We start from the raw sequence: 25,866 nt of genomic DNA, 5'->3' as shown, positions 1-25,866 counted from the left end.
TATTCAAGTGGACAAATTGATTGAAACTTACACATTTCTAATTGTTGCCATAAGTGGATGTGAGAGTTTTTTTTCTTCTTGGACTTTGATTGAAACCCCACAGTTAAAATACTGAATTAGTTGGCCATTTGACTCCAAGTCACTCCCATCCCTACTGTGTTTCACCTTTATTTATTTAGAACCTTCATTCTAACAGGTAGTCCATTGAGACGACCGAGTTTCATTTCCAGGAGAGACCGGCTTTAGGACACACACAAATAATTTAACACATACAACAAGTGTTAATGGATTCCAGTCCAGTCCACGTGTGAATCATGTACAGTATTGATGCAAACACAGGCTGATAAGCTATCTACAGAGGCCAAAGTCTGAACACGTGACAACTGACAGCACATGACTGATAACTGTACCACCATCAACAATGACCAGAAAGAGAATGAAGACATTCTTATTTATTTTGAACGAATACAAAAATAGATGAAAACGAAAACGAATGAACAAATCTCAACAGAAATTTTGTTTACTACTATCACTACTTTGTTCAAGTCAACTTACACTTTAAAGCCTTATTCGCACGGGATTAGTTTTACCTAGGGACCGCATGCGATTTGTAATAATTGCGGAGAATGTCTTGTGATGTTAATCTCGTGCGAATCGGCCATGTCAGTAATTTGGAAAGTAAATATTCCCCCGCAAATGACCTACTATATTTTGCTGAACTCTGAGCTCCTGTGATAATACTAATCTGAATTATGTCTGCATTTTATAGTCAGTAGTTCTACAACAGGAGAGCAGTGACATGAGACTAGCTCACCGTTGTTGCACCAGTTGTTATTGATATATATGCAAACACCGCCGCCCTCATCTCCCGTCTTGCCTTTAAATCCAGCTTTAGGTAGTCCAGTTTGTTCTTCAGGGAGCGGACATTAGAACGCAGGATGGAAGGAAGTGGCGTTCTCTGAGGATTAGCTTTTAGCTTGGTTGCTAGCCCCGCTCCTGCTTCCGATCACACCTTTTACATCTCCTCCGCTGGCAGACACCGCTGGTACGAAGCTCCGCTGCTTCCTAAGCCGCTGGATGTAGCCGTCGTAGCAATCCAAGGCTTGAGGTCCAGATCTTTGCATCTAACGGACTATATATATGAGATTGCCTGGTGGTCGTATACTATTTTAGAGTAACTACGCTGCAGGTTCACTGTGAAATTATTAGAACTGACTGACTTATGTGACGATTTAAGGTCTTCCGCTGTGTATGGGCTTGGGGAAATCCAGGAAGTTGATTGATATCATGATACATAATAGTCCAGATTGTTGCCTCGTAGACCCTGGTTTAGCTTTGCTAGCCATAAGCGCCTCTTTTCCTCTAGTAACTTGTGAGATGGTTGTCCCTGATGTGTTATGATTTTTGGCAGTCTATAAAATTCCAAATGTGTCTCACTGTTTGACCGATTGGTACAGCCAAAAACACAGCAATCGTTCACCATTTTGTCTCAAAATTTGGGATTTTCTTGTCTGTGTCCTGTTTGTAGACCTGCTGCTTTATCTCCAACCCAAACCCTCTATAATTCAAGCTTTTGCCACAAGCTTTTCATTGCTTTGGACCTCCTGCTTGAGTTGTTTGGGAATGTGGCTGAATTTAAACCCACAGACACACAAACCTGCACCAGTGTGATGTAAATAATCCTTAAGTGCCCCATCACACCCATCTTAAACACATTTCCACACTGACTCTCAGATGATGGGGCGTGTGTGGGGGAAGTACAGATACACAAGAGCTAGACAAGCAGAGACAATAGGTTTAACAGTGAAGTTGTTTGTAATGTGACTCTGGACTCTGAGGGGACTTGTGTTGTTAGTACAAACCAGATAAAATAATAATTTAGATGTTCATGCATCTTTTTTTATACATTTATTTATATCCATGAAGAAGTTTAATGGAAATCACTGTATTTTGGGATGTAGTAAACTAAATAATGTTATATACTGTAACACATTTGTGTATCTTTATCAGGATACGTGTGATGCCCCATGGCAAGTCCAGGAACAAGTCGCCATGAGAGAAATGAAGAAATAGCACAAAAAACGTTCTTTTCTGAGCAAATACTGATTTTCATTTCCATGCTTCAAATAACAGTATCAGAGGTTTCAAAATTGTCAAATTTGTGCTTGTTTTACTGCTGAGTGGCTTCTGTGTTTCGGCGGTGGGGATTAACATACCACTTTTCTTTAGTTACTTACATGATTTTGTTATTGGTTTCGATCAATAAACTGCAGTTAAAGTAAAACACATGGCTTCTTAAGCATCTATTCCATGAGTTGGGACAAACACTGCTTTAGGAAGAATGTTATGTAGTTTGGAGATGGTCAACATTAAAATATCCATAACTTAAGCAAATATTGATTTCTGTGTGTGACATTATTGGAAACAGGGCCGGCTTTAGATCATTCGGTGTCCTAAGCAAGAGTGGACTTTGACAAAAGTTAAGATAAGATATAAAAGTTTCAGTACAAGGAAAATTCTACTTTCCTGTTTGGTTTTGCTAGTCAGTAACACAAATCTTAAAACCAAAGAACACAATATGCAAACAACACAATAAAATTATATAGAATATAACAAGAATTAAAATAAAATAAATATAAATATGGGCAGAAGATGAGCAGGTATAGTTACAGAATATTAAATTAGGAGAAAACATGTACAGTGATTGTAAAGGGTGTGTATTATACATTTTTAAATTATTATCTAAAAAAACATAAGTAATAATTAATTTTTTTTGGGGGGGGGGGGGGGGGATTTGGTGCCCCTCCAGCAGATGGCACCTTGGGCGGCCGCCTGTATTGCCTGTCGGGAAGGCCGGCCCCGATTAGATAGCTTAGAAACCACACATTCAGAATCTGTAAATACCTCAAAATGTCCCCTGGTCGACTTGTTCATAGTTTTCTCATCGCACGACACATTTGTAGTGAATTCATATATATATAACAAAGCATTCATAAGTAGGAGTCTGACGATATCACGATATGGCGATTTATCGCGGTATTTGTTCGCACGATTGATTGATTATCGATAAGTATCGTTTTTTTTTTAATTTTTATTTAAAACGTTTTTTTTTTTTGTCTGAAAACCTTTTCTGCTTTTTCACTGAAATGTGCAGGTAAGTCTTTACAAAAGTTTTGTCAATGTTTGTTGAAGGATCCAGTATATTGTTAACTGGAATATTGCACTGTATCTTCTTTGTTTACATTGGTATGTTGACACTTATTGACAGAAATGTTGCACTACAGTAGTATCACTTTTCATAGGACACTTTTTCAATTTGTCTTTATGTAATAAAAAAATTGTTTTTTCACTTAATCTTTTTTTTTTCTTATGTCATAGATTATCGTAGATTCATTTCTGACCAATATATCGCGAGATAATCGTTTTTGCGAGCTTTGTATTGTATCGTGAGGTTCCCACCCCTATTCATATGCATTCCTGTCCTACTCTAACAAACTCCACTGTGATCTCTACAATCATTTGTGGAGCAAAACACTATGTTGTGCCTGAAAGCCAAGGCTCTACATTCTGAAGCACATGGGATGTTGGCCGAGGGCGTTTGCCTTGAATGAGTACCATTCTCTGAGTATTGTAAGAAGTTCCCCTGTGAAGGAAACAAGAATGCACCGACACAAGTGAACCCTGGAGTCAGGAAGTTCATGTTATTACACTGCCAACAGAGAAAAGGTGGATAGCACAATAATGTTGCCTTTATTCAAGTTCCCACACTCGATAAAACCCAAACATCCTTGTAGTTAATTATCCTCACCACAGGGGTCGGGCAATGGACCGGGACAATCGTGTTGCGTGTATGAAATTGGTTGTGTAAACTACAATTAAAGTACATTGGCTAGGTTTCTGTATAGGTCTTGGAGGATCTACAATTAGCGGATATCGCTGAAAGGCTTGCAGCAGAAGGCTTGCAATGGAAGCCTTATCGACCAGTTCAAACAATGATGTTACTCCAGACGACAGATTTCCCAGCAGCAGATGGTCTCGTGGAGCACTAAAAACAGCACAGATGTGAATCTTTCCAGCCCACGTTTACTTTTTATTAGATATCATGTAGCAACATCACAATGCCATTTACTCCATGAGCTCATGAAATATTTAAACTGAGAAGTAGAGCAGAGACTATTCTGGTGGAGTCCATCAATGAAACATGAGCAAGAAAATGACCAGATTAGCAAACAAAGTGTTTTGGTAAATACTTTGCATTTATAATAAACTGACTCCATGGCCTCGCACTCTGAGAACAATCACTGCTCATGTTATCAATATTATTAATCGAAAGAATCAGTTGGGATTCTCCTGCTGTGAATCATCACTTTCCTCTACAGGATTTTGATAGTGGGTGGGCCGCCAGAAAATTGGATGGACCAATTAAAAAAATAAAAGAGAAAAAAAAAGAAAAATCCCCACAAAAATAATGTGTTTCCTTTTTTCTCCGTTTCAGCGCTTTTCTACATTCAAGGCCTCTTCTGTCTCTGCTTTTCTCACTTTTCTCATATTTAGCACATTTTCCTACATTTAACACAACATTTAACCACATATATAGAGGTTAAAAAAAAGCATTAAATCTAAATCTAAATGGTATATGTTATATCTAAATGTTACATCTATATCTAAATATTTAATCTAAATCAAAGTTCTAAATCTAAATCTAAATGGTATATGTTATATCTAAATCTTACATTGATATCTAAATATTTAATCTAAATCAAAGTTTTAAATCTAACTAAATGTTATATATTATATCTAAATGTTAAATCTAAGTCTAAATATTTAATCTAAATGCTAAATCTTATATTTAAATGTTAAAACTAAATACTAAATCTAAATCTAAATGTTTAAATCTAAATGTAAATATTGTATGTTAAATCTAATACTCCATATTCCTTTGTTGTTTCACGTCTAATGTGGCTCTTCTGTCAGAAGAGAAGTGGTCATGGGACCAGGTATATCACGTTTCGTGACATGTATTTGCGGAAAAAGTGTTTCCATAGCGCTTTTGGGACACATTTTAATATTGAAACGTCTGAAATTCCTCCTCATGAAAGCGTAAAAACTTTTTAGCAATATTTGAGGTGTTTCCATTACCAGTTTTTATTGCACTATTTAGATTTTGGGCATTTCCAAGGGTAATGGAAATGCAGCTTTTGTAACCGTGACCAACCTGTTGATTGATCGATTGGTGATGCATTGGACGTCAATCACCGTCTCATCAAACATAATTTAAAATTTAAAATAAACCTTTAATAAGCTTTCAATTTAAAGTTATATGTATTCTGTCATTTAATTGTACTGTCTGTGGCTTCAGGGACGAGACCCAAAAGTCCACCCGGACTGGGTGGGTCGCGGACAGCTGATCAAAAATAAATAAATACCTAATGTGTCTCATGTTGGACTTGCCTTTTATTTTGAAATAAACTTTCCTCTTGATAGGCATGCTGTGAAATGCATGTTGCACAGGAAATTATATAGATTTATGTTTTAAAGAAGATTAAATGTGTGGGTTTTCAACAGCTATTTTTGAAAAATTAAATTTGGTTGGTTTAATTCTAAACATTAGATTCTAAACACAATTTAATGACCGTGGCAAAATGTGGGTCCCAGGTTGAGACCAGTTGAGAACCCCTGCGTTAGACCAATGGTTTTCAAACTTTTTTGGCTCACGCACCCCCTTTCTCTAACTTTTGAATGCTAGCACCCCCTTATGTCAGACCACTACATTTTGCTCAGAATTCTATGAAAAAACAACAACTATAGAGCATAATGATGGGATGAATGATGAATAACACATTTTAAAGAAAGTTGTAAATAAGTGGAGTGAAACAGTATTTAGTGCCTCCTTAATAGATTTATTAATATAATTTTCTCTTATTTTGTGTGTTTTTGTTGTCGTTTGGTTGTTTATGTCATTTTGTATGTTTCTCAGTTTTAGTGTATTCTGTGGTGATCTTGTGTGTTTTTCTGTCATTTAATGTGTCTTTCATGTTGTTTTGTGTGTTACTGGTAATGGTAAGTATTTTTCTGTCTTGGCATGTGTTTTTAGTGTCATTTTGTGTATCTTGCTGTTTCTTTCTTTTTTTATTCAGTATATTTGTATCTTATTTTGTGTGTTTTGTGCTGCCTGGTAATAATAATATTCTCAAACAAAAAATACCTAAAATATCATAAAAAATAAGTTCCTCACAGCTTGATAACAGCTTTTATCCACTGCTATAAAAACAATGATGGCAGTTGTTACAGCTTTAGCCAGATCTGAATTGTGAGGCAGAGGCTGCTTGAATGCTGAAGTCAGCTGCGTTTGCACTAAGGACGTGTTCTTTCTTGTCGCAGTGATATTCGCACTCGGGTGGTGCCGTTTCATGTGAGTTAGCATGTTCGTCGTGTTCCCGGAAACATACCCAATCTAAGCTGAACAATGAGGGCACACTGCCCTCGTTTTATCCACTTGTCTTTCTCCGTTACAATATTTCATCAGGAAGCCCAAGTGTTCCCAAGCAGGAGACTTTAGCAAAAGGGGAGGGTCCTCCAGCTCTGGTTTCTCACTAACGTTAGTCATGACGTACGGGCTGCACATGTAGCTGCAGGCGGAAGTAAACACACGCAACTTCCGATCCGGGAACTCACCCGTGCACAACCCTGTACCCGAACCGAACGTCCTGTACCAAAACGGTTCAATACAAATACATGTATTGTTACGCCATTAATATTTACCTGTTTGCTGTTGTGACACGCAGCTTTGTTTCCGTTCACAGTTCCGCATTTAATTTGATTGACAGTCTCAAAAACAGGAAGTTGAAGCCTATTGGCTGGGTGCACTCGACCATCGTTTCCATTTGTATAGGGGTCTATAGGATGAAGGAGGGACTTACATACATCAATATATATGAATGACCACCGGCAGTAGACCATAGTAAAAGACTAGTTAGGTATTTTTATGAATTTCAAAAGAATCATACATAAACATAGATTTCTCAGAAACTCCTGATATTAGCTTTAAGCTACAATTTCTGTGTCCGAACAGAAAATAATGAGACCTTGATTTAAAGATGTTTAGATATTTAACATACACTACATCCTGAATGGTTGGAGAGATCGTTCTTGTCTGTATAATCAGTCAAATTCCACCATTGTTTGTTGATGCTAATCTTTGTACCACACTCTCGCATGCTCAGCGGATCCGAAAAAGAAAAGCTAACACAGGAGCAGCTCGGTTCCTCTAAACAATGGCGGTTTAAAGGGTTTGCTCTGTCAAACATCAACCACCGTCGTCCTTGTGGAGCTGTACTGCAATTCAGAGGTGGAAGTCGGCCAGGCAGTGACCAAAACAAATGCAGCCTTATCTGTGTGGTGCACAGCAGGAACAGCTAGAGACACAGAGGCAGGGATTAGACGGGAGTCCAACCTGGGCTCACCGTTATTAGAGCAGAGCTTCATGGTTGGAGGGAGCTGCAGGGAGTCACTGAGGTTAAATTACACAGACAGGGAACATCAAATACAGAAGCACCTTCCCAGGCTCCAGAGAGCAATATGTGCTTTGGAAGAGTTGCGAATAGAGATGGAAATACTGAAGCAGTGTATCAGAGAGAGATGATTTTACATCGACAGCATGTTTCCTCAAGCGTAGCAGCAGCAATGTTCCACATCCTCTGAGCAAAGCAGATGTTTGTTCTCACATTATTTTAAATAAACCCATGTCCAATGCATTCAAAAGATTTTACTGCAACAACTCAAGATGTTCTGTAGGGATTCATTTTTCAGTGGAAAAACACACGTTGTGTTGAACTTGGTAACACATCTGCATTATCATATATATATATATATATTTAATGATGTTATTTGATCATAAAAAAACATAGAATAATTGGTAGCACTTTACTTGAAGTTTTATACATTATGATGTCATTATTTTGATATGACACCTGTCATTTGCACGAATAAGGTGTCATCAAGGTTGTCATTAAAGGTATTGTGGACGATGTTATTTTGGCTTCAACTTCCGGGCGGATCATCTTAACAATTGGTCCTCCTAACTGTCAACCATTCTGATGGTATGTTTACATAAGGCCGTCGTACGTGCTAGTGCTCGTGCCCGGTTCACACCGGGTTTTTTGGAAATGGATTTTAATGACATAGTGGGAAAAATCATCTTTTGGAAAGAAAGCTTGTAAACAGAGCTGTGCATGTAAAAAACTGGGCTCGTAAGCGTTCCCTCTTGAACAAGTAGAGAGTTGTGCATATGCAGAGGGTGTTTCTTTTCCAAACTTTGGGAAAATTGTTCTCTATAACTATAGGTGTCATTCGTTACCCTTAAACACAGAAAATGCCAACATAGCTCCAAAAGTGTCATAATTGAACAAATGACACTTAATTGTAGCTTACTCATTATTTTAAATTACATTTATATTTTTTACATACATTTTTGTTTAATTGTGGCTTTCTTTTTTATTAGTATATTTTTTGTTTCCTCACTGGAGTTAAAAACAAATATCTTCTTAAGAAATTGATTAATATTTTAAAAAAAAAATCCGAATTTTTAAAAATGAATGTGGAAAACACGGAATTTGGAGAGAAAAAAATAGACATATTTATTGTTGGGAGTCATCTCACCACGTGACTTCAGTGCATGAAGTACTTTGATAAAATGGATTAAACAAGTCATCAGTATCAATACCTAAGCTGAACACAATCAAACATTCACCTTTTCACATATAGCACGTTGGCTGCTTTTCCATTGGGAATCATTTACTGACACAGGATCCAGGGAGGAATCCACGACAAACTTCCAACACACGCCAAACGCAAACAGCAGAGTATGAGAGATGGGAGGTGAATAAATAATTCATTTATTATGTCATTCATTCCTTTATTTATTAATCTCAAAGCTTTTGTATACTTCTCCAAATAGACCAAGACTCTACAACACTAACAAGCTTTTTTGTACTCAACCTACCTGGCAGTGCAATGGTAGCTTAATAAATGAATAAATGATGTGACGGACTGATGCAAACATATTTACCTAATGGAAATGTGGGACGATCCCACTTTAAAAGGCTTTGCCAGCAGGAGGATGTTTGTTTACAGTTTACAACCTGAAGGTTTCAGTCCAACCCTGAGCAACATGTTGAAACATGCCCTGACATGTCGCCACAAAGAGGAAGGAAAGAATCCACATGTCTCTGAGTGTTGAATCATCTGTAAAAATATTCACATTTTGTGAAAATCTGAGTCTTTATATTTACAATGTCTTGGATTTTCAGCTGTTTTTGGATTTTCCAACCCTTACAAACCCTTTTTTTTTTTTTTTTTTTTTTTTTTACAGCTATTCGTCTTTATAATAAATAAGATGACTGACAGCATTATTAGTCTTTACAATTGCATAATGAATTAGGTGGTTACTCCCAACGCCAAGAGAAACATCTATTAAAAACAATACAAAACAAAACAGCCACACCAGCATAACAAAGCCCTAAACCAGGTACACCAAGTACAAATGTGAAGGCACACCTATCGTGCAAAATAGTCTTTACAACATGTTTATCACTCATATCATGTACAATATCTGTAAATGTGCATAATTTTTTACTAATGCCAAATAAAATGTGACAAAGACAACTATATTAGTCATGAAATATGTATTAATGAAATATTAAAAAAAGTTAAATTGGTATAGATTTGCCTCCCTATTATGAAATGAGTGCATACAAAGTAGTTAATTAAAAAAAATAATTATTTAGTAATTATTACAAATAGATAGGCTTACTCAGATATTTTATGGAGTGAATTTTGGACCATCTCCCAGCATGCTTTGCAGTGTTGTGGTTTCAAACTCTATGCGTTTAACAAAATTTGAGGACTGTTGACTGAAGATTTTGTTGTTATTCATTAAAAAATGACTTACACTTTGTGTTTAAGTTTCATATCTGCATGTACCGTGCAGTATTTACCTTTGGCGTTATCTTTGTGAACTCCATGAAACTTATTTACTTATTTAAATAATTATTTGGATGGGAAGTCAGAAACAATGACAGTAATATCACAAACACCTTGTAGATCTTATATATCAGTAAATAATAATTGTGCTCTTAATCTGTCCATTAACGGTTAAATAAAGGTTAAATAAAATTGATAAAAATATCTCAATAAATAAATAAAAAATAAAGGAGTTACAGGAACTCACCAGACATGACAGTTAACCACGGTCGTAAGAGTTTTGGAATTTTATTATTCCCTTTTGACTTTTGTTTTTAAATTTACATTAGTTTATAGATCATATTTGTCTTTATTATTTGGACAATGCTTGGTTTCACTTAGTTTTCATTAATTTTACCATTTGTTTTAGTTTCAGTTTAATTTGTAAATTGGGGTGTACTGTATAAAACAAACCTCAACAAATTATACAATTTTTAAAAAATGTGTTGAAAAAATTGCTGAGCTGCTCCCCATAAATCCAATACAACAAAGTACAAAATGTGTGACATACTTCTTCACAGTTTAGTGTAAAAATCACCTGCTTCCACTACAAGGTCCACATTTTTATTGATGACACAGTCATATTCAAATAGAACACAAAGAGGATTCTGCAGCTTTCTCCCAACTTTTGTCGCAGCCATTACGTGAGCTAGCGTGTCACGTGACGTCACAGACCATGAGGTTCTGCACAGCTGCCGTAAACCTGCAGAGTCGATAAAAATAGATCAACCTAACAAGCTTATGAATAAGATAAATGAAGGACGTTATCGCTATAATTTAAGTTTGATTCAGTTAGTTTTGTAGACACACAATACAGTTTGAGTGAGTCATCTTTTTTTTGTTTTTAAACACTCCTTATTTTTAGTTCAGTTAAAAACTGCATTATAACATTTTACCAACTGCACAAACTGCTTTAAATGTATCTAAACATGCCTGCTACATAGAGTAAGACGTAAGCCCTATTCGCATGGGATTAGTTTTACCTAGGGACCACATGCGATTTGTAATAATTGCGAAGAATGTCTGTGACGTTAATCCCGTGCGAATTGGCCATGTCAGTAGTTTGTAAAGTAAAAATTCCCCCGCAAATGACCTACTATATTTTGCTGAACTCTGAAGGTTTTAAATAATCAATTGGGTGTTGATCTAACCATATAGTCATTGCTAAAACCATTGCTTAAGGCAAAGACAAGTGCAGCAGGTAAACATGTCCTGTTTCAACATTTTGTTGTAATTTTCCACTCTGAGCTTTTGCAGCCACACACATTTTTCCCTGGAATGGTCAAGGTCAATGCCATATATGGCATTATTGAAATCTTTGTGTAAACAGTTAAAAACTCACTTTCTGAATTACTTGAGATGTCATTTGCAACATTGTGATGTTGTTGAATAACATGTTGAAAAGATTATAACGGTTCAACCACACTTTATGTCTGTATTAGTTATTGGAGTCAGATTACACATTATCACAGTGACTGAGAAACAGATGAAGTAAGTGAAAAGCACTAACCCTAACCTTAACCTTAACCTTAACCTTAACCTTAACCTTAACCTAAACCTTAACCCTAACCTTAACCTTAACCTTAACCTTAACCTTAACCTTAACCTTAACCCTAACCCTAACCCTAACCTAACCTTAACCCTAACCCTAACCCTAACCTTAACCTTAACCTTAACCTTAACCTTAACCTTAACCCTAACCCTAACCCTAACCTTAACCTTAACCTTAATCGTAACCCTAACCCTAACCCTAACCTTAACCTTAACCTTAACCTTAACCTTAACCTTAACCTTAACCTTAACCTTAACCCTAACCTTAACCTTAACCTTAATCGTAACCCTAACCCTTACCTTAACCCTAACATAGCAGCACTGTGAGCATATATGCTCATAATCGATCTCTGTACAAGGTAAACTCAGACCGTGACACTAGGATGTATGTTTATTTACTTTTGGCAAAGAATGGAGGCTGCGATGGTGTGTTTAGAAAACTTTTTGGGTCCCGGGCCAGCAAAACCTGACAAAACCCCGTAACGTACGGGAACAAAAAGAGTTGGAGCAATATCAGAAGCAAATGGTAGATCACGTTGTGCTTTGCACTGTGCGGTAAAAATCTTTTTTTTTTTTTTTCCTGTTGGTAGCTTCAGTTATCCCGTGCAAATGCTCCACATAAAAATCAGACTTTGGGGGGTCATTTATTTATTACATGTGGTCCCTCGGTAAAACTAATCCCGTGCGAATAGGGCTATAGCTGAGAATGTGAGTAGTTTTGAACAAAAAATATTGGTTATGATTTAAGAAAGGTGTTGAGCTAGATAGGTTTTGTTTCAGCTTGAGTTGATCCAATATTTCCATTTTTAATCCTCACACCATCATCCAAAGGAAATGTAGCTGTTCTAGTCGTCAGGTGTTGTCCCAACATGTTAACCAAGTATTTTTGTTTGCTCTCAGATACTAATTAAAGAAATAATAATTTTGTCGGATCAGATTCCTTTCCTCCAACACGAATACATTCAAACTCTAATGCCAGCATTTGAAATGAGAAACATTACAAACAAGGTTGATTCCTAGCCAACACATCTTTTTCTGAGTTGATTCTCAAAGTCAATGCCCACAGCTCGTATTTGTCCCCTGTATCTCCAGTGTTTCCGCCCTGGAAAGTCCTGTCTCTGTGGTTTTCCTGCTGATTTTCTGCGGAGGAGCCGATACCTGAGGGAACCTGTGGTGTTTCCTCAGCCTCCCACATCCCACGTTTGGCCTCTGGTAATTGGCCAATAGCCATGATTACATGGGAGCTTTAATTCACCTTTAATTCAGAACAAACGTTAAATCCTCTTTAAACTGACCTTGTAAACACTTTACTCCGAATGCAAATGTAATTCAAAATTAAAGTTAAATCAGAATTAGGCTGGATTATTTCGATTTTGATTCCGAATTAAATAATTCCTCTATAAGGGTAAACGTTTAAAGTAGAACTAAGTAACTTGCGCTTAGCGCGCCCCTAAAGGTCCCTTTTGGTTGTGTCACTGTCGTAAAAACGCGAAGACAGTGTGTGTGATTGCTGTGTGTTGCTGCTGAGCTGTCACTGCATGGAGTTGCTCCGTTCCTCAGACAAAGGCCTTTTCTGCCTTTTTTTTATTGGCTCCACCATGATATAAATTTGAGAAAAGTGAATGTGGTCATAATCTAGCATTCATTTGTATTGGGCTGCCGTAAAGCAGTACGTCTTGCCACCAGGTCGGAGGCAGGAAAGTTGCAAGTGCTGTTTTCTGGCCAGAGACAGCAGGGGGAGATGAAAGACCCCCCAATCACCACATAAACACTTCTATTCGGCCCTGTATAGGGTTGGCCCAGTGTCCTCCCTACTTTTGTTCAGTTTGGCCAGGGTCTCCAGTCCCTTTTAGTTTGTTCTGTTGATACTTTTAGAATTTTGTTAAAAAAGACTTTTGATAAACCTTTGATTTCTCTGTGGCGTCTTGTTTATGTTGCGGCCCCTCAAGCCTTGACATGACATCCTAGAGGGGGTCGTAACACTGCACATGCTCAGCCAGTCACGATGATGCGCTGGTGACGACATAATCCAAGATGGCTGCCTGGACTAGAGCCGAGACTATTTATTTAATAAGAGCCTTAGAAGACAGACGGAAGCATACACATTTACACGGACACATGGAGTTGTTATACACATACACGGACATCGGAAAACGGAACAGGCTTCATCGGATAGGTGACACTAAAACCCGGAGATGAAGTAAATGCGTCCCCGTACTACATACACAGGCTGTAATATCACCAAGTTGATCATTGTACTGGTTGTTAGAGCTTTGTCAGGGATCACTTGTGGTTTTCCTGAGTTTTACTGGGCTTTATTTACCAGTGATTAGTTCCTATCTCCCTTCTCTTGCTTAGTGGACCAAAGTGAAACAGTTTGTTATTGTCCAGCTCCTGTATTCAAAACTTCAATCAAAATCAAAGTGAAAACAGTTCTCATGTGGTATTCTATGTTGTGGTCAACAATAAAAGGTTTGTTATGTGTTTTTTCCGATAGACGTGAAACTTCCAATCAGAACCCTTCCCAACCCCCAGACTTAAACCGGAATTGAATAAAGTCGAATAAACCTGTTTTCTATGTAAACCTCAATTCGGAATTACTATTTCCATGTAAACACGAAGCAGAACACTTTAATTCCGAATAATTTAATTTGCAATGATTAATTCTGAATTTAAAAGCATCATGTAACCGTGGCCAATGTCTTTCTGCTTCAGCGAGTGATTGCTTGATGAGCCTACAAAGGTGAAGGAAATGTGTTGTCATGGCTACGTGACGTGGTAATAATATAATGTGTATAAGTTCTCTGTGTATTCTGTTTTTGTTTTGCTCCAGGTCTGCCTGCTTTTCTCGCTTCTCTTCATTACTCCACACCTTCTCAAAGAATAATCATTCCTCTGTGGGGGCGTGAAGGCACAGCAGCAGAAACAATGGCTTCACTGTCATATTTACATAGCAGCCTTTGCTTTGAATGTGAGGAATGGAGAAGGGAGGGGGATGACGTGAGGCATTAAGGATTCTCCTCTGATGACGCAGAGACGCTGCACGGTCTATTTTTGAACCTTAAAAAAAAAAAGCGTGTGACTCTTCTTTTGTTGCCACGCCTTCAAACTAAAACAAACAAAAGCAACAAGTCCATGCAGAAAATAAACTCAACACTTAAATCTGGAGCTGCTTCTCATGAAGGAAAAATGAACCCTAGCTCATATTGTTGGTATTTGACGGCTTGAGGCTGAACATTAGTCTGGCTTGGATGAAGAAGAGTTGAGCGTCATAAAATGAGCTGGCATCAGATGAAAGCAGGACAGCCTGTGTTCATTAAAGTTTCTGCTCAGGGTTTAAAGCAAACAAAGATCTCTGTTAAACCTTTAACGTCTGTAATATTAACACTACGCCTGTTTGTTTTTTTTTTGCTTATTATGTCTATAAAATGGTCATTAAATGTCCTATGAAGAAGTGTGTTTACCCTGTTTTCCATAATTGGTAGATTTTTTTTTTTTTTTAGCATTTATGTTAAATGTTCTACCAGTGGAATATCATTATAAAATGAAGAAAAACACAAAAACAAAATAGATTTTTTGACATTTAGTAGGAAGAAAACAATGAAAGCTCACATGAATAACAGATTTTTCAACAATTATATAAAATTATTTACAATGAAATAAAAAAAAAATGTATACATTATTTCTCCTGTGTTGAATACTTTCATCGTTACAACAGAAAATGTTTGATAAAATTAAAGAGTTCAACCAGTTGTTCCTCTCTATACTGTTCTGTCCACTAACTCCAACCAGTCCTGCACATGATCTCAATCTTGTGCAAATGTTGGTGTTTTTTTTGTTTTGTTTTTTGTCAGTTATGTGATGAGTGACTTTGTTGTAATTGGTACTGTATAAATATAAGTTGAACTGAATTGGTCTCTACGGACACAAAAGCTTTGATGATAAACTTACAATAAAAGCTCTTGATCAAAGGCCAAACCTAGAAGAATAAAAACAGGTGAAAAGGTTCAACAGTTCCACTGACACATTCCTGACCTTCTGATCCAGATTTATTATCTGCTTTCCACAGAAATTCTGAACACGCTGCATTCGACTCGAAACTATGAGCAGAAACGCATCCATCAATCTGAAAAGCCTGTGATCTGTAACATACAGACAACATGTGTCAGCTGCACTTCAGGATGGTTCGTTCTGACAAGTTTAAAATGTAAAAGCTAAATATTTGCTGGCACAATGCTATTTATTCATTGGACAGTCCATTTTTCTGTGATGTTCTGAGAGGAGGAGTGGCCTTCTTCTCGTCTCTTAAATTTAAACCTTGAATTTACATGAAAGAAAATTTAGAGGGTCCCCACAGTCATGAAATCCCTCGAAAAGTTATGAAAGTTGAAAAAACAATTTTCCAGTCATGGAATAATTTAACTGTTTTGGAAATATAGCCTATTTTATTTCATCATTGTTTAAAATCCAACCTTCACTATTACTGTGTGATGCAGGGTTGGGGTCAATTACATTATTCAGTTACAATTACGTTTTCAATTACCCATGTTCAATTACAATTCAATTATGATTACAGTGACCAGCATTTTCTCAATTCTCAATTTCTAAAGTTTAATTACAATGAATCACAAATACTGAGCCTGAAATAAATAATCTAATAAAAGTGAACTTTCCTCTTGTGTTAGCTTTCTGTTAGGGTTAGACTACTGCCATGTGCTCTATACAGGAATCAGCCATAATGCTCTTATCACTTCCAGAACCCGAGTTTTAACAGGAACCAAAAAATATGAACATATTTCACCAATCTTTGCTTCTTTGCACTGGATTCTTGTTAAATTTAGAATTGATTTTAAGATTTTGTTTGTTTTTAATGCTTTAATTGGACTGGCCCCTCAGTTCCTCACAAACCTCATCCAAATTTACACTCCATCGTTCGCTCTGAGGTCTGAGGGCCAGTTCAAGCTTGTGGTCGTTCCGAAGACGAATTGCAAGACCAGGGGGCACACGTCCCTCCACGTCCAAACCATAAACTGTTATCCTCCATAGTTCCCACTTAACGTCCTTGAAGCCAAAATACAGCGTTTAGGGGCGCTGCCATCTTGGAAATTTGATGTCATTTGGAGCCAGAGTCTGCGCAGTAGGGTCTGGAGGGAGGAGCCCTAGTAACATGCCCCACCCATTTAGCGTAGTGCCCAATCATCAAAACTCATTTAGAGGAAACCACAGAAAAAATAGCACTTTAACATGATGTAGGGTGATAATAACTAATGATCACAGCAGAGTTTAGGTTTGGACAAAAAATATGTGACGAGTATTTTAATTTTACAGTTTGGCCCACATCCCATCCGTTATCATTGAGAAGGCGGGGCTTATGAACTTTACTGCAGCCAGTCAGCAGGGGGATCTCTAAAAAAAAAAGCTTCACTTCCTCGGAAGGATGCCCCATCCATTCTTTTTACAGTCTATGGTCCAAACAACCCCCACAGTGGAGTGTTTTAAGTCTCGTCTGAAGACCCACTTCTTTATTTGTTCTCATTGTTTTAATTTAATTTTATGGTTTTTACAATTATATTTATATTTTTTTATTTCTTAAATGTTTTTATTTGTATCTTATTAAATACTGTTGATCTTATGTGCAGCACTTTGGAAACTCTTGTTTTATAAAATGTGCTATATAAATAAAGTGGATTGGACATTTTCCTAGTGCCTTTTTAGGCTTTTTTTAATTATTATTTTACAAATTCACCACAAACTAACAGTAATATTGCCTAATAAAATACTATAATTTCTTGTAATTTATTAAAACAGGAACATTTTGTGCTGTAGAGGCCATTTTATCTCACACTTCTGACAGTAGGAAACAACATTTAGCTACATTTTACAAAGGAGACTGTATTCACTTAAGTTCCATGGTATTTATTTATTTATTTTTTAAATACATTCCACTTTAAATTCCACTTATTGTTTTGAATTTGTAGATTAAGCCTTAGAGAACCAATGTTTGATACATATTTAGGGGTTAAGGAGAGCCCGCTGTTCGACAAATGAAAACGTCTATGAAATATGGAGAGGGGGTACGCATGATTTGACAAAAATGCAAAGGTTGGTACACGGGACAAAAAAGATTGGGAACCACTCATCTAAAACTCTTCTCTATTCTGTTACAAGCTTCATTTGCTCCAAGTCTTCACAGGAAGTAGTTTGCTGCTGCACAGATTAGGAGGTATTCATTTTCCACAGCAGTCTAAAGTAGCATTTGGATTGTGTTACTGCAAATGAAAAAGAATAAAACACATTGTGATCTTCTCCTCTGCTTTCTTTCTTCTTCTCTGACATCACACACACAGCTCATCGTTGCCATAGTAAATCAAAGTGGTTCTATGCATTGAGCACATTATGCTTGCAGAATACGGTCGGTAACACTTTACTTGAAGTTTTATACAAGGCGGACATTACGCTGTCATTATTATGAAATGACATATTAGCATGAATAAGGTCATGAAGGCTGATTCAGATTCAGAAAACTTTATTTGTCCCCGAGGGGCAACTCAGTTTCAGTTACATCCCAACCAAGAAACATGAAAGACAATAACATATCACATGGGGGACAGGTACGGGAGTACTGGGAAGCAGACACAAGAGCAGTGCAACATTTCATAGATGAGAAATATGAAACAATGGGTAATTAGAGGAGGTGAAAAAAGGCAAAACATAAACTGTGCCCTTGTAGAGAGGGGTGGAGTTTGGGATCATGAAAAAACTCCTTCAAACATTGCAACGAAAACCAACATGGGGTCAAAAGATGGGTAGTTCGCATGGTGGAATCCATCTTAGAGTTCTGAGAGTTCGGCCCCTTCTGCCGATGACTTCCAATAATGCTGCCAACGTACTCCAAATTTGCGACAAATCAGGAAAATCCCAGATCCAATCAGCAGAAAACCTGTTATTATATCCAGTCTGGTGGACGTTTTCCACGTACTCAGGATATACGGACTCCCCATTGCCCGTTATCCTTGTTGAAAATTTTGGCCAAAAGGATCGGTATGTTGATAGAGGCTCTTGTTAGAATAACACAATCAGGAGTGGCCAAGAAATGGACAAATAAAGAGGGACCAGATGGTATGTAATGGAAAAGGGTAGCTAAAAACAACTTATAGGGGGAAAAAAAGGATGTTTTGCGAAAGGTAGCTACTAAAAGTGTCAGAATAATGAAAAGGGGCTAAAAAGGGACAAAGGAAGTTGTAAAATGGGCAAAGGAAATTAATTTTACCCTATTGATGATGTGCTGTTGCCATAGTAATCCTATTTTAAGGATTTCTGCCAGAATAATAATCAAAATTAAGACACAAAGATCCACATGTTGAGCATTATTGACTTAATAACAACTTCTAGTGGTGTCCTCTGATAATGTAGTGGACTGGTCTGGATGCAAAATGCCAGGGCTGAATTTTTGTCCCAGTCCACCCCTGCTCCAAAAGGTGTCATAATTTAGCAAACGACACTTAATGACAGCCTTCATGATGACACCTTATTCATGCTAATGACAGATAATAACAGCGTAACGCCAGCCTTATGTATAAAACTTCAAGTGTTCATGTCCCTTTATGAGTACATAGAAAAGCAATGGCTAAAACTATGCTCAGTCATAACCAGAGGTGTAAAGAGTACTGATATATCCTACTGAAGTTGAAGTACTGTTACGTGATTCAAATTGTACTTAAGGACAAGTAGAAGTAAGTCATACTTAAAATACTCAAGTACAAGTAAAAAGTAGCTCAACTAAATAGTACTCTAAGTAAATGTTACTAGGTACTTTCACTCCCCACTTGCATACAGTAAACATCTCATATATAAACTTAAAAAGGAAGAGATGAAATCTTGCACAAAGGTTTGTAAAAACGTACAATTTAACAAAAAAAAAGAAATAAAACACCAATGAATTCAATTAAAAAAGAAATTAAATTCTCTGGCTGAATTAGCGGATTTATACAAACAAATTATTAAAAAATAATACAAATAAATAAATAATAAAAAATAAAATAATACATCATAGTATATAAAATAATAGCTAATAAATGCTCTAAGAAAATAACCGGCATTCAATGCTGTTTTAGTGCCGTGCATCACGTTTAAACTTTTTGGTCGACTATGATGTGATGCATTCGATTGTTGTCAGGTCATTTCATTTTTTGTAGTTTCACAATGTCCGTTGATCATTTTAATACAAAAATAATAATTTACTCTGGAAAACCCATGTATATGCTTATGCTAACATTTACCGCGATCGGCAGTGATTTATATAACATACCATTTATGCTTAACTTTCACAAACAGTCTTAGGAGTGTTATCAAACAGTACACTTAAACATACTCACAAGCATGTTTTTTCAAGCCGAAAATACAAGAACTTAGTAGAGAGCAGTAGGCCATGAGCTTTCCAGATGGCGACTTCCGACCACTAGAGCAAAAGTGGTAGGTCAAAACACACAAACTCCCCCAGACAGAGTAAAGAACAAGGGCAATAACTCTGGAAAAAAGTAATGTGTACTTCTAATGTTCAAACTCCATCAAGGTATTGATACCATGAAGCCACACACCGAATTTGGTTATCCTATCTTAAACAGTTTCTGAGAAAAGCTGTCCCCTTGAACTCAGACGGGCCCAAACCTATAGCCCCCTTCCACACTTTGTATCAGGGGATAAATAATACCCTTAAAAGCAACTCCATTACAGTAACGCGAGTACTTGTAACCCGTTACTTTTACCTCTGGTAATAATAATAAACACTTAATTTATGTTCCCAACACTACTGTAGAAGGAAACCATAACATCGCACTGAGGTTTTAAATCCTTTAGTAAATGAGTCAGACCTAAATGAGCTGTTTTACATTCCAAATCTCTTAAAGTACATGGGTGTGCACACTACACAGGAGGCTCAAGTTTAGCCTCACACAAGCCAGGGAGGTGGTTTGCTTTCAATGCAACCTGTTCTACTTTATTACTTATGAATTCCAGAGAAGCTTTGGGAATGTTTGTTGGGTTTTACAAACTGCAACAGTGACGCTTATACTAAAGCAACGTGAGGTTTGTTCTGATTGAGGAGAAAGTAGCATGTTTGATTTCTACTTTGTCACGTGCCACAGGCCTACTTGAAAAAATGAACTTATGAAAAGTACTGGTAGATATAAATAAAAGAAATCAATTTCCCACAAATCATGTTGAACTGTAGTTTTATTTTATTAAAAAGACCAGGGTGCAAATATGAAATTAAAAAAAATAAAAACAAGCATATCATTTTTAAGCATTTAATACAAACTTAACAATATAAACTATTTTCAGTCCCTCTTGACATGTAAGACACTGACTCAAAATACTTTGTTATACCGTTCTCTTATCAAGTATTGCACAATGTAGGTACAAAAATTAATATATTCATACAATTACACTTTGTCAATAGTATAGCAAAAATCTGTTGAACCTTTTAACAGAAAATACAATTCATCTTTCAGAAAAGAGCAAATATTCCTACACTTGAATTCCACCACTAAAGGAATAATCTGTACACAATCTTTAGAATAGTTGGACTATTTTTTTTTTTTTTAAGATGATTTCTTTAACAATTATCTTTAATAAAAAAAAAAAAAAAAAAAAAAAAAAAAAAAAAAAGAAAGAAAAGCTGCTGCACAGATCACTGGAGTAGTAAAAAGATATAAATGCAACACCATGTCATAGAAACAATATATACTCTGATATCTTACAAACTCTGTACTAAATTAAATTATACAATTAGAAAAAAGACCAAGTAACCTCACTTAGTAGTGCCAATTCATAAAAATCAGCCTCGTCTTACCGCCTGTAAAACACTGACAGGCTAAAAGTTGAAGCTAGTTTTTCTTTAGGAGTCGTTTCTCAACATAGTAAAAAACAAAACAAACAAAAAGAAAAACTGTTGTGCTTGGTTGGCAAGAAGGAAAAGAAAAACAATGCGTGTTAGAGTTGAAATAACCAAGCTTGGATGTGTGTGTGCGTGTTAACACTCCCATCACCCTCAGCAAAACAGGAATCCTTCATCATGTTTCTAAGCAAGCGTAATTGTTTTTCCTTCTCTTGGAGCCACCGTCATTCATAAATAACATCTGCGCTGGGGTTTCAGTTAGCCATGACGGGCTGGAATTGCTGGTTAGAATATTGCGTGTTGCTCAGGCTGAAGTTGAGGCCGTCCACGAGGGATTTGTCGTTGAGACTTCCGTAGGCTGCGAACATGTCGAAGGCATTGTTGTACTGCAGGTGGGCGAGTCCCAGGGAGCCCTCCACAGGGAACGTGGCCCCGGGGCTGGAAGGGCCCTGCAGGCTGGGGAACACAAACTCCTTGGCGTTGGGGGAGAGCGCAGAAGCCTTGTGCTGCTGCTGCTGCGTGGCCAGGCCCAGGCCGTACAGAGAGTGCATGGAGGAGGAGGAGGGGGGCGTGGCTTTCTGCTTCAGCAGCGTGTTGACGCTCAGGCCCAAGTTGTTGGTCGGGGAGGTGCGGGCAACCTTGTTGCTGTTGCCGTTGCTGCTACTGGCGTTGTTGCGTCCACTGCTCTTCATCTTGGTGGAGCCAAACTTGGTGGCAGCAAAGGTCGCCGTGGTGAAGGTCAGAGGCTGCGCCGAGCGTGGCATGAAGGAGGGGCTAACGGCCGCCGACTGGCCGAAAGGAGGCGACGGGGAGCTGGACTCTGAAGAAGGCCCCACGGGGTCACTGATGGGCATGAAGACCTGGGCCTCGGGGTTGAAGCTGTTCTTGATCTCCTTGTCCAGCTCAGAGCCGTTCTCATTGTTATCATCTACGTAAAGCACCTTGACCGGGCCCTTCTCCCCGATCTGATAGGAAACCTCAAACGGGTCAATCCACACACTAAGGTCCTGAGGGAGATTGTTTCGGACGTCTTCGATATCCAACCCGCTCTCTTTGGCAGCTTGCTCTACCACCGGGTCCACCTTCTCCCCGACGTGGATGCACCTGAACCCGGAGCCTTTGTACGGCTTATCAGGATACCAGTGACCTTCATATTTCTTCTTCAACTGTCGCTCGAGCTCTTCACCGAAGATATTCACACGTCGTCTGGGGAGTTTGTTGTATAAATAAGATATAATAAAGTTGAGTGCTACTTGGATTTCAAGCTGCATAGCTGCTTTAGAGGACAGGGCGACTCCTTTAAACCGTCACAGAGCTGCTGACCAATGAAGAAAATCCAACACAGCAGTGGTCGGTTCACACTGACAAACGCTGAGTAGTAGCAGTACAGGGTCCTAAAATGGAATGACAAGGCAGAGAATTAGAAACATGACACCACTGAATGAATTTATTTATTATTTAAAAGGGACAATGCACATTAACAAACATACATGTTGTTAATGAGATGAAAACTAGCTAGCCTCTTTTGGCTAAATCTGGTTCATTAACATTGAGCTACAAAAGGACAAGGTAAAACTGCACAGTCACCCCTTAAAACAAGTGTTGTACATTGCCATGAATCTGATGATACAATACGATATATCCCAATATATCTCGATGTATCATTATCAACAATTATAAATTTCTCCTTTAAAAGTACAAAATGGTATGAAATAAAGTTGTAACCAACTGGAATTCAAGCACTAATATAAAAAAAACAAGTGGTATGTTTCTTAATTTGGCCATTTTTTTGGAACCATAATCGCACGGTGAAACATTGCGATATATCTCAGATACTATTTTTTTTACACTTATTTAAAACCACTTCATCCCCACGTTTAGTCTAAAGTTTTTCTTTATAGTTAAACCACCAGGAGAACGTGAGAAACATTACATTTCACATGATTGGATGTTACTCGTACAACCTAAAATAGTAAAACGAAGGTACAAAGTTTGACGCTCTACAGGTGCTAGAGAACTGAACCAGCAGCCACCTTTGAGTCAATAACATTATCTGGACTCGCTCTCTCTGATGCACAGCAGTGCAGCTTTTCAGCTGTACAACCCTGCTATAAATAACCTGGGCCACAGACTGAGTGTCAGCAGTGCACGATCCCCTGCAGCTCTACTGTGACAGATAAACCAAGCCCAGCTGACCTCCGAGGGGCCCCGTGGATCTAACACAACAACAACAACAACAAGGGGTTATATTTAATATGAAGTGGCTAGCAATACACGTACACAATTCAAATCCACTTCAAGAGGTTAGGGTTAGTTAGTCTGTAACGTAGTTTAGGAATATATGTATTAATAGCAAACAGAAGTACAAGTACGTAGCTTCTTAATCACGTGACCAAAACGGGCCAATGAGGGGCGCCATGTACGGATAGAATGTTGGTATATTGATATGTCTATGTGCGGATAGCCACTGCCTATTTAATAGGTTCCACTAAGGCTGTGATCGCGTGTCGCTATACTGACATCTCAACAAAGAAATAAGTTTTGAGTAAAGGTTGTTAATATTTATGATCACAATCATAGTTATAGGCCTTACTTAATATTTGTATTAGAGCTGGGCGATATGAACCAAAACTCATCTCAATATTTTTTTCTCAAAATGGCAATACGCGATATAAATTAGGGATGTCCGATACAACTTTTTCATTTCCGATATGATACCGATATTGCAACCTTGCGTATCGACCAATACCAATATTGATATGAGCATGAATCATACATACTTTTATTACTTATTTTGTAGTGTGAAATGTTAGAAAAGGCTTGATCAAGTGACGTTACTCAGAGAACAATAATCAACAACAGTAGGTTTGAGAAAAACTGACCCATTTATTATTAACCAATTGGTTACATGAATTTTAACCTTCAACTTAAATCTACAGTATTCTACAATTGAATAAAAAAAATACTAAAAAAAAAATACTAAAAAAATCAAAAATTTAAATGAGATATTCATTTTCAGGCTGATATCGGACCGATATTAATATCTATATCGGGACACCTCTAATATGCATCTCTATAATTTTAATTAAAATGACGTCTGACCAGAAAGACAATTCAGAGTTAAATTTGCTGATGCAAAATGCCACACTTGATAACAAATAGTTGCACAAAATGTGCCACTTTTGGCTTTTTCTCCGATAAAAGGACAGCATGCGTGAGTGATTTATTTAATGTGGGTTGTTTAGGGGAAGGTCTGGGTTAGGGCGCATTATATATATATATCGTAATTTTCTATATCCTCAAAATAGAAACCTTGATACGTCATGAATCTCGATATATCACCCAGCCCTAATTTGTAATCAATAACTACAGAGGCTACATCTGCCCATCACAGCTCATTTTAATTCAAATACTGCTGTTTGAAAGCAGTTTAAGGTGTGGAAATGGTTTATATTTAGTTGTTACATTGTCAGCAAATTTTAAAGAGGTCATTTTCTATTTTTATAGTGCGTTTTAAAGCCTTTGCGGAGATAAAAGGCAAGAACTTGTTACAGTGAGCCAAATCGGCCTGCGAACCTCCGGGTGAGCACCACCGGAACTACAGGAAAGGTTGGAGGAGGGGGTGTCACTGTGAATGCTTATTACATAATCGTTATTTAAAGTCTAACCACGGCCATAAAAAGACATTATGCGACACAGAAACAGGTATTTTAAATACACAGTACTATGAATAATGACACGCACACACACAGAGAGAGAGAACACAGGTCTAACTGGAGGCTGTGTTAGCATTAGCTCGATTAGCGGCTAAAGGCAGAGCTCCTTTTCCTGTTGGCTCACAGACATCCATCTAAAAATGTTAAAATTCAGGAATAAATTAAGCAGCTGGGATCACAGCACGACATTAAAGGCCCTGGTGTGTTTCTTTGTTACCTAAAAGGCGACGTAGATGTTTTACTTACGTGGAAAATCACAAAAAGCAGTTCCGGTCAAAACACAGACTCCCGTTAAACGATGCTTCTACAGCAGGTACAAAAATTCCGTCGAGGTATGAATAGTTTTCTCCCACTAGATGTTGTCGGTGGTAATAAATCCCAACACGTTGGACTCCCACAACCTGGGAGTTTCTACAACTCTGCCCTTTAAAACTTGGGCTGCTTTGTTTTTATAGTATCCTTCCGCCATGGCCGTGGGGCGGTTGTGCTGCGGCTGGCAGAGGTCAACACCCAGTAACGCGCTCCTATTGGCTAACGCCCATGTCGTCACGGCCAACCAATGCAACGTTGGCTCCAATTGGTCAATATTTTGCTCAGTCAACCGCAAGGGTCTATTTACGGTAGTGATTTGCCTTCTTGTGCTGGGGACTATTTTGTCAAAGCAGGATAAAATTGCAAATGAAT

General features: G+C 37.7%; 1 protein-coding gene across 1 annotated transcript; it reads right to left on the bottom strand.

Moving 5' to 3' along the window:
• Positions 1-20,784: 20,784 nt before the first annotated feature.
• tob1b (transducer of ERBB2, 1b) lies at positions 20,785-25,654 on the bottom strand. The gene is made up of 2 exons (XM_028477149.1): positions 25,429-25,654; positions 20,785-22,860 (listed from the first exon to the last, which is right to left on the bottom strand). The coding sequence occupies exon 2, from the start codon at positions 22,735-22,737 to the stop codon at positions 21,721-21,723; it is 1,017 nt and encodes a 338-aa protein (XP_028332950.1). The 5' UTR covers positions 22,738-22,860; positions 25,429-25,654; the 3' UTR covers positions 20,785-21,720.
• Positions 25,655-25,866: the final 212 nt, after the last annotated feature.

Source organism: Gouania willdenowi, chromosome 19 (genome assembly GCF_900634775.1).
Source record: "Gouania willdenowi chromosome 19, fGouWil2.1, whole genome shotgun sequence".
Classification (NCBI taxonomy): Eukaryota; Metazoa; Chordata; class Actinopteri; order Blenniiformes; family Gobiesocidae; genus Gouania; species Gouania willdenowi.
Note: the sequence above shows the minus strand (reverse complement) of the source record. Positions and strands in the feature narration are given on the sequence as shown.

Coding starts and splice junctions, on each gene's coding strand:
- tob1b (XM_028477149.1), bottom strand. CDS start 22,737: ATGCAGCTTGAAATCCAAGTAGCACTCAACTTTATTATATCTTATTTA.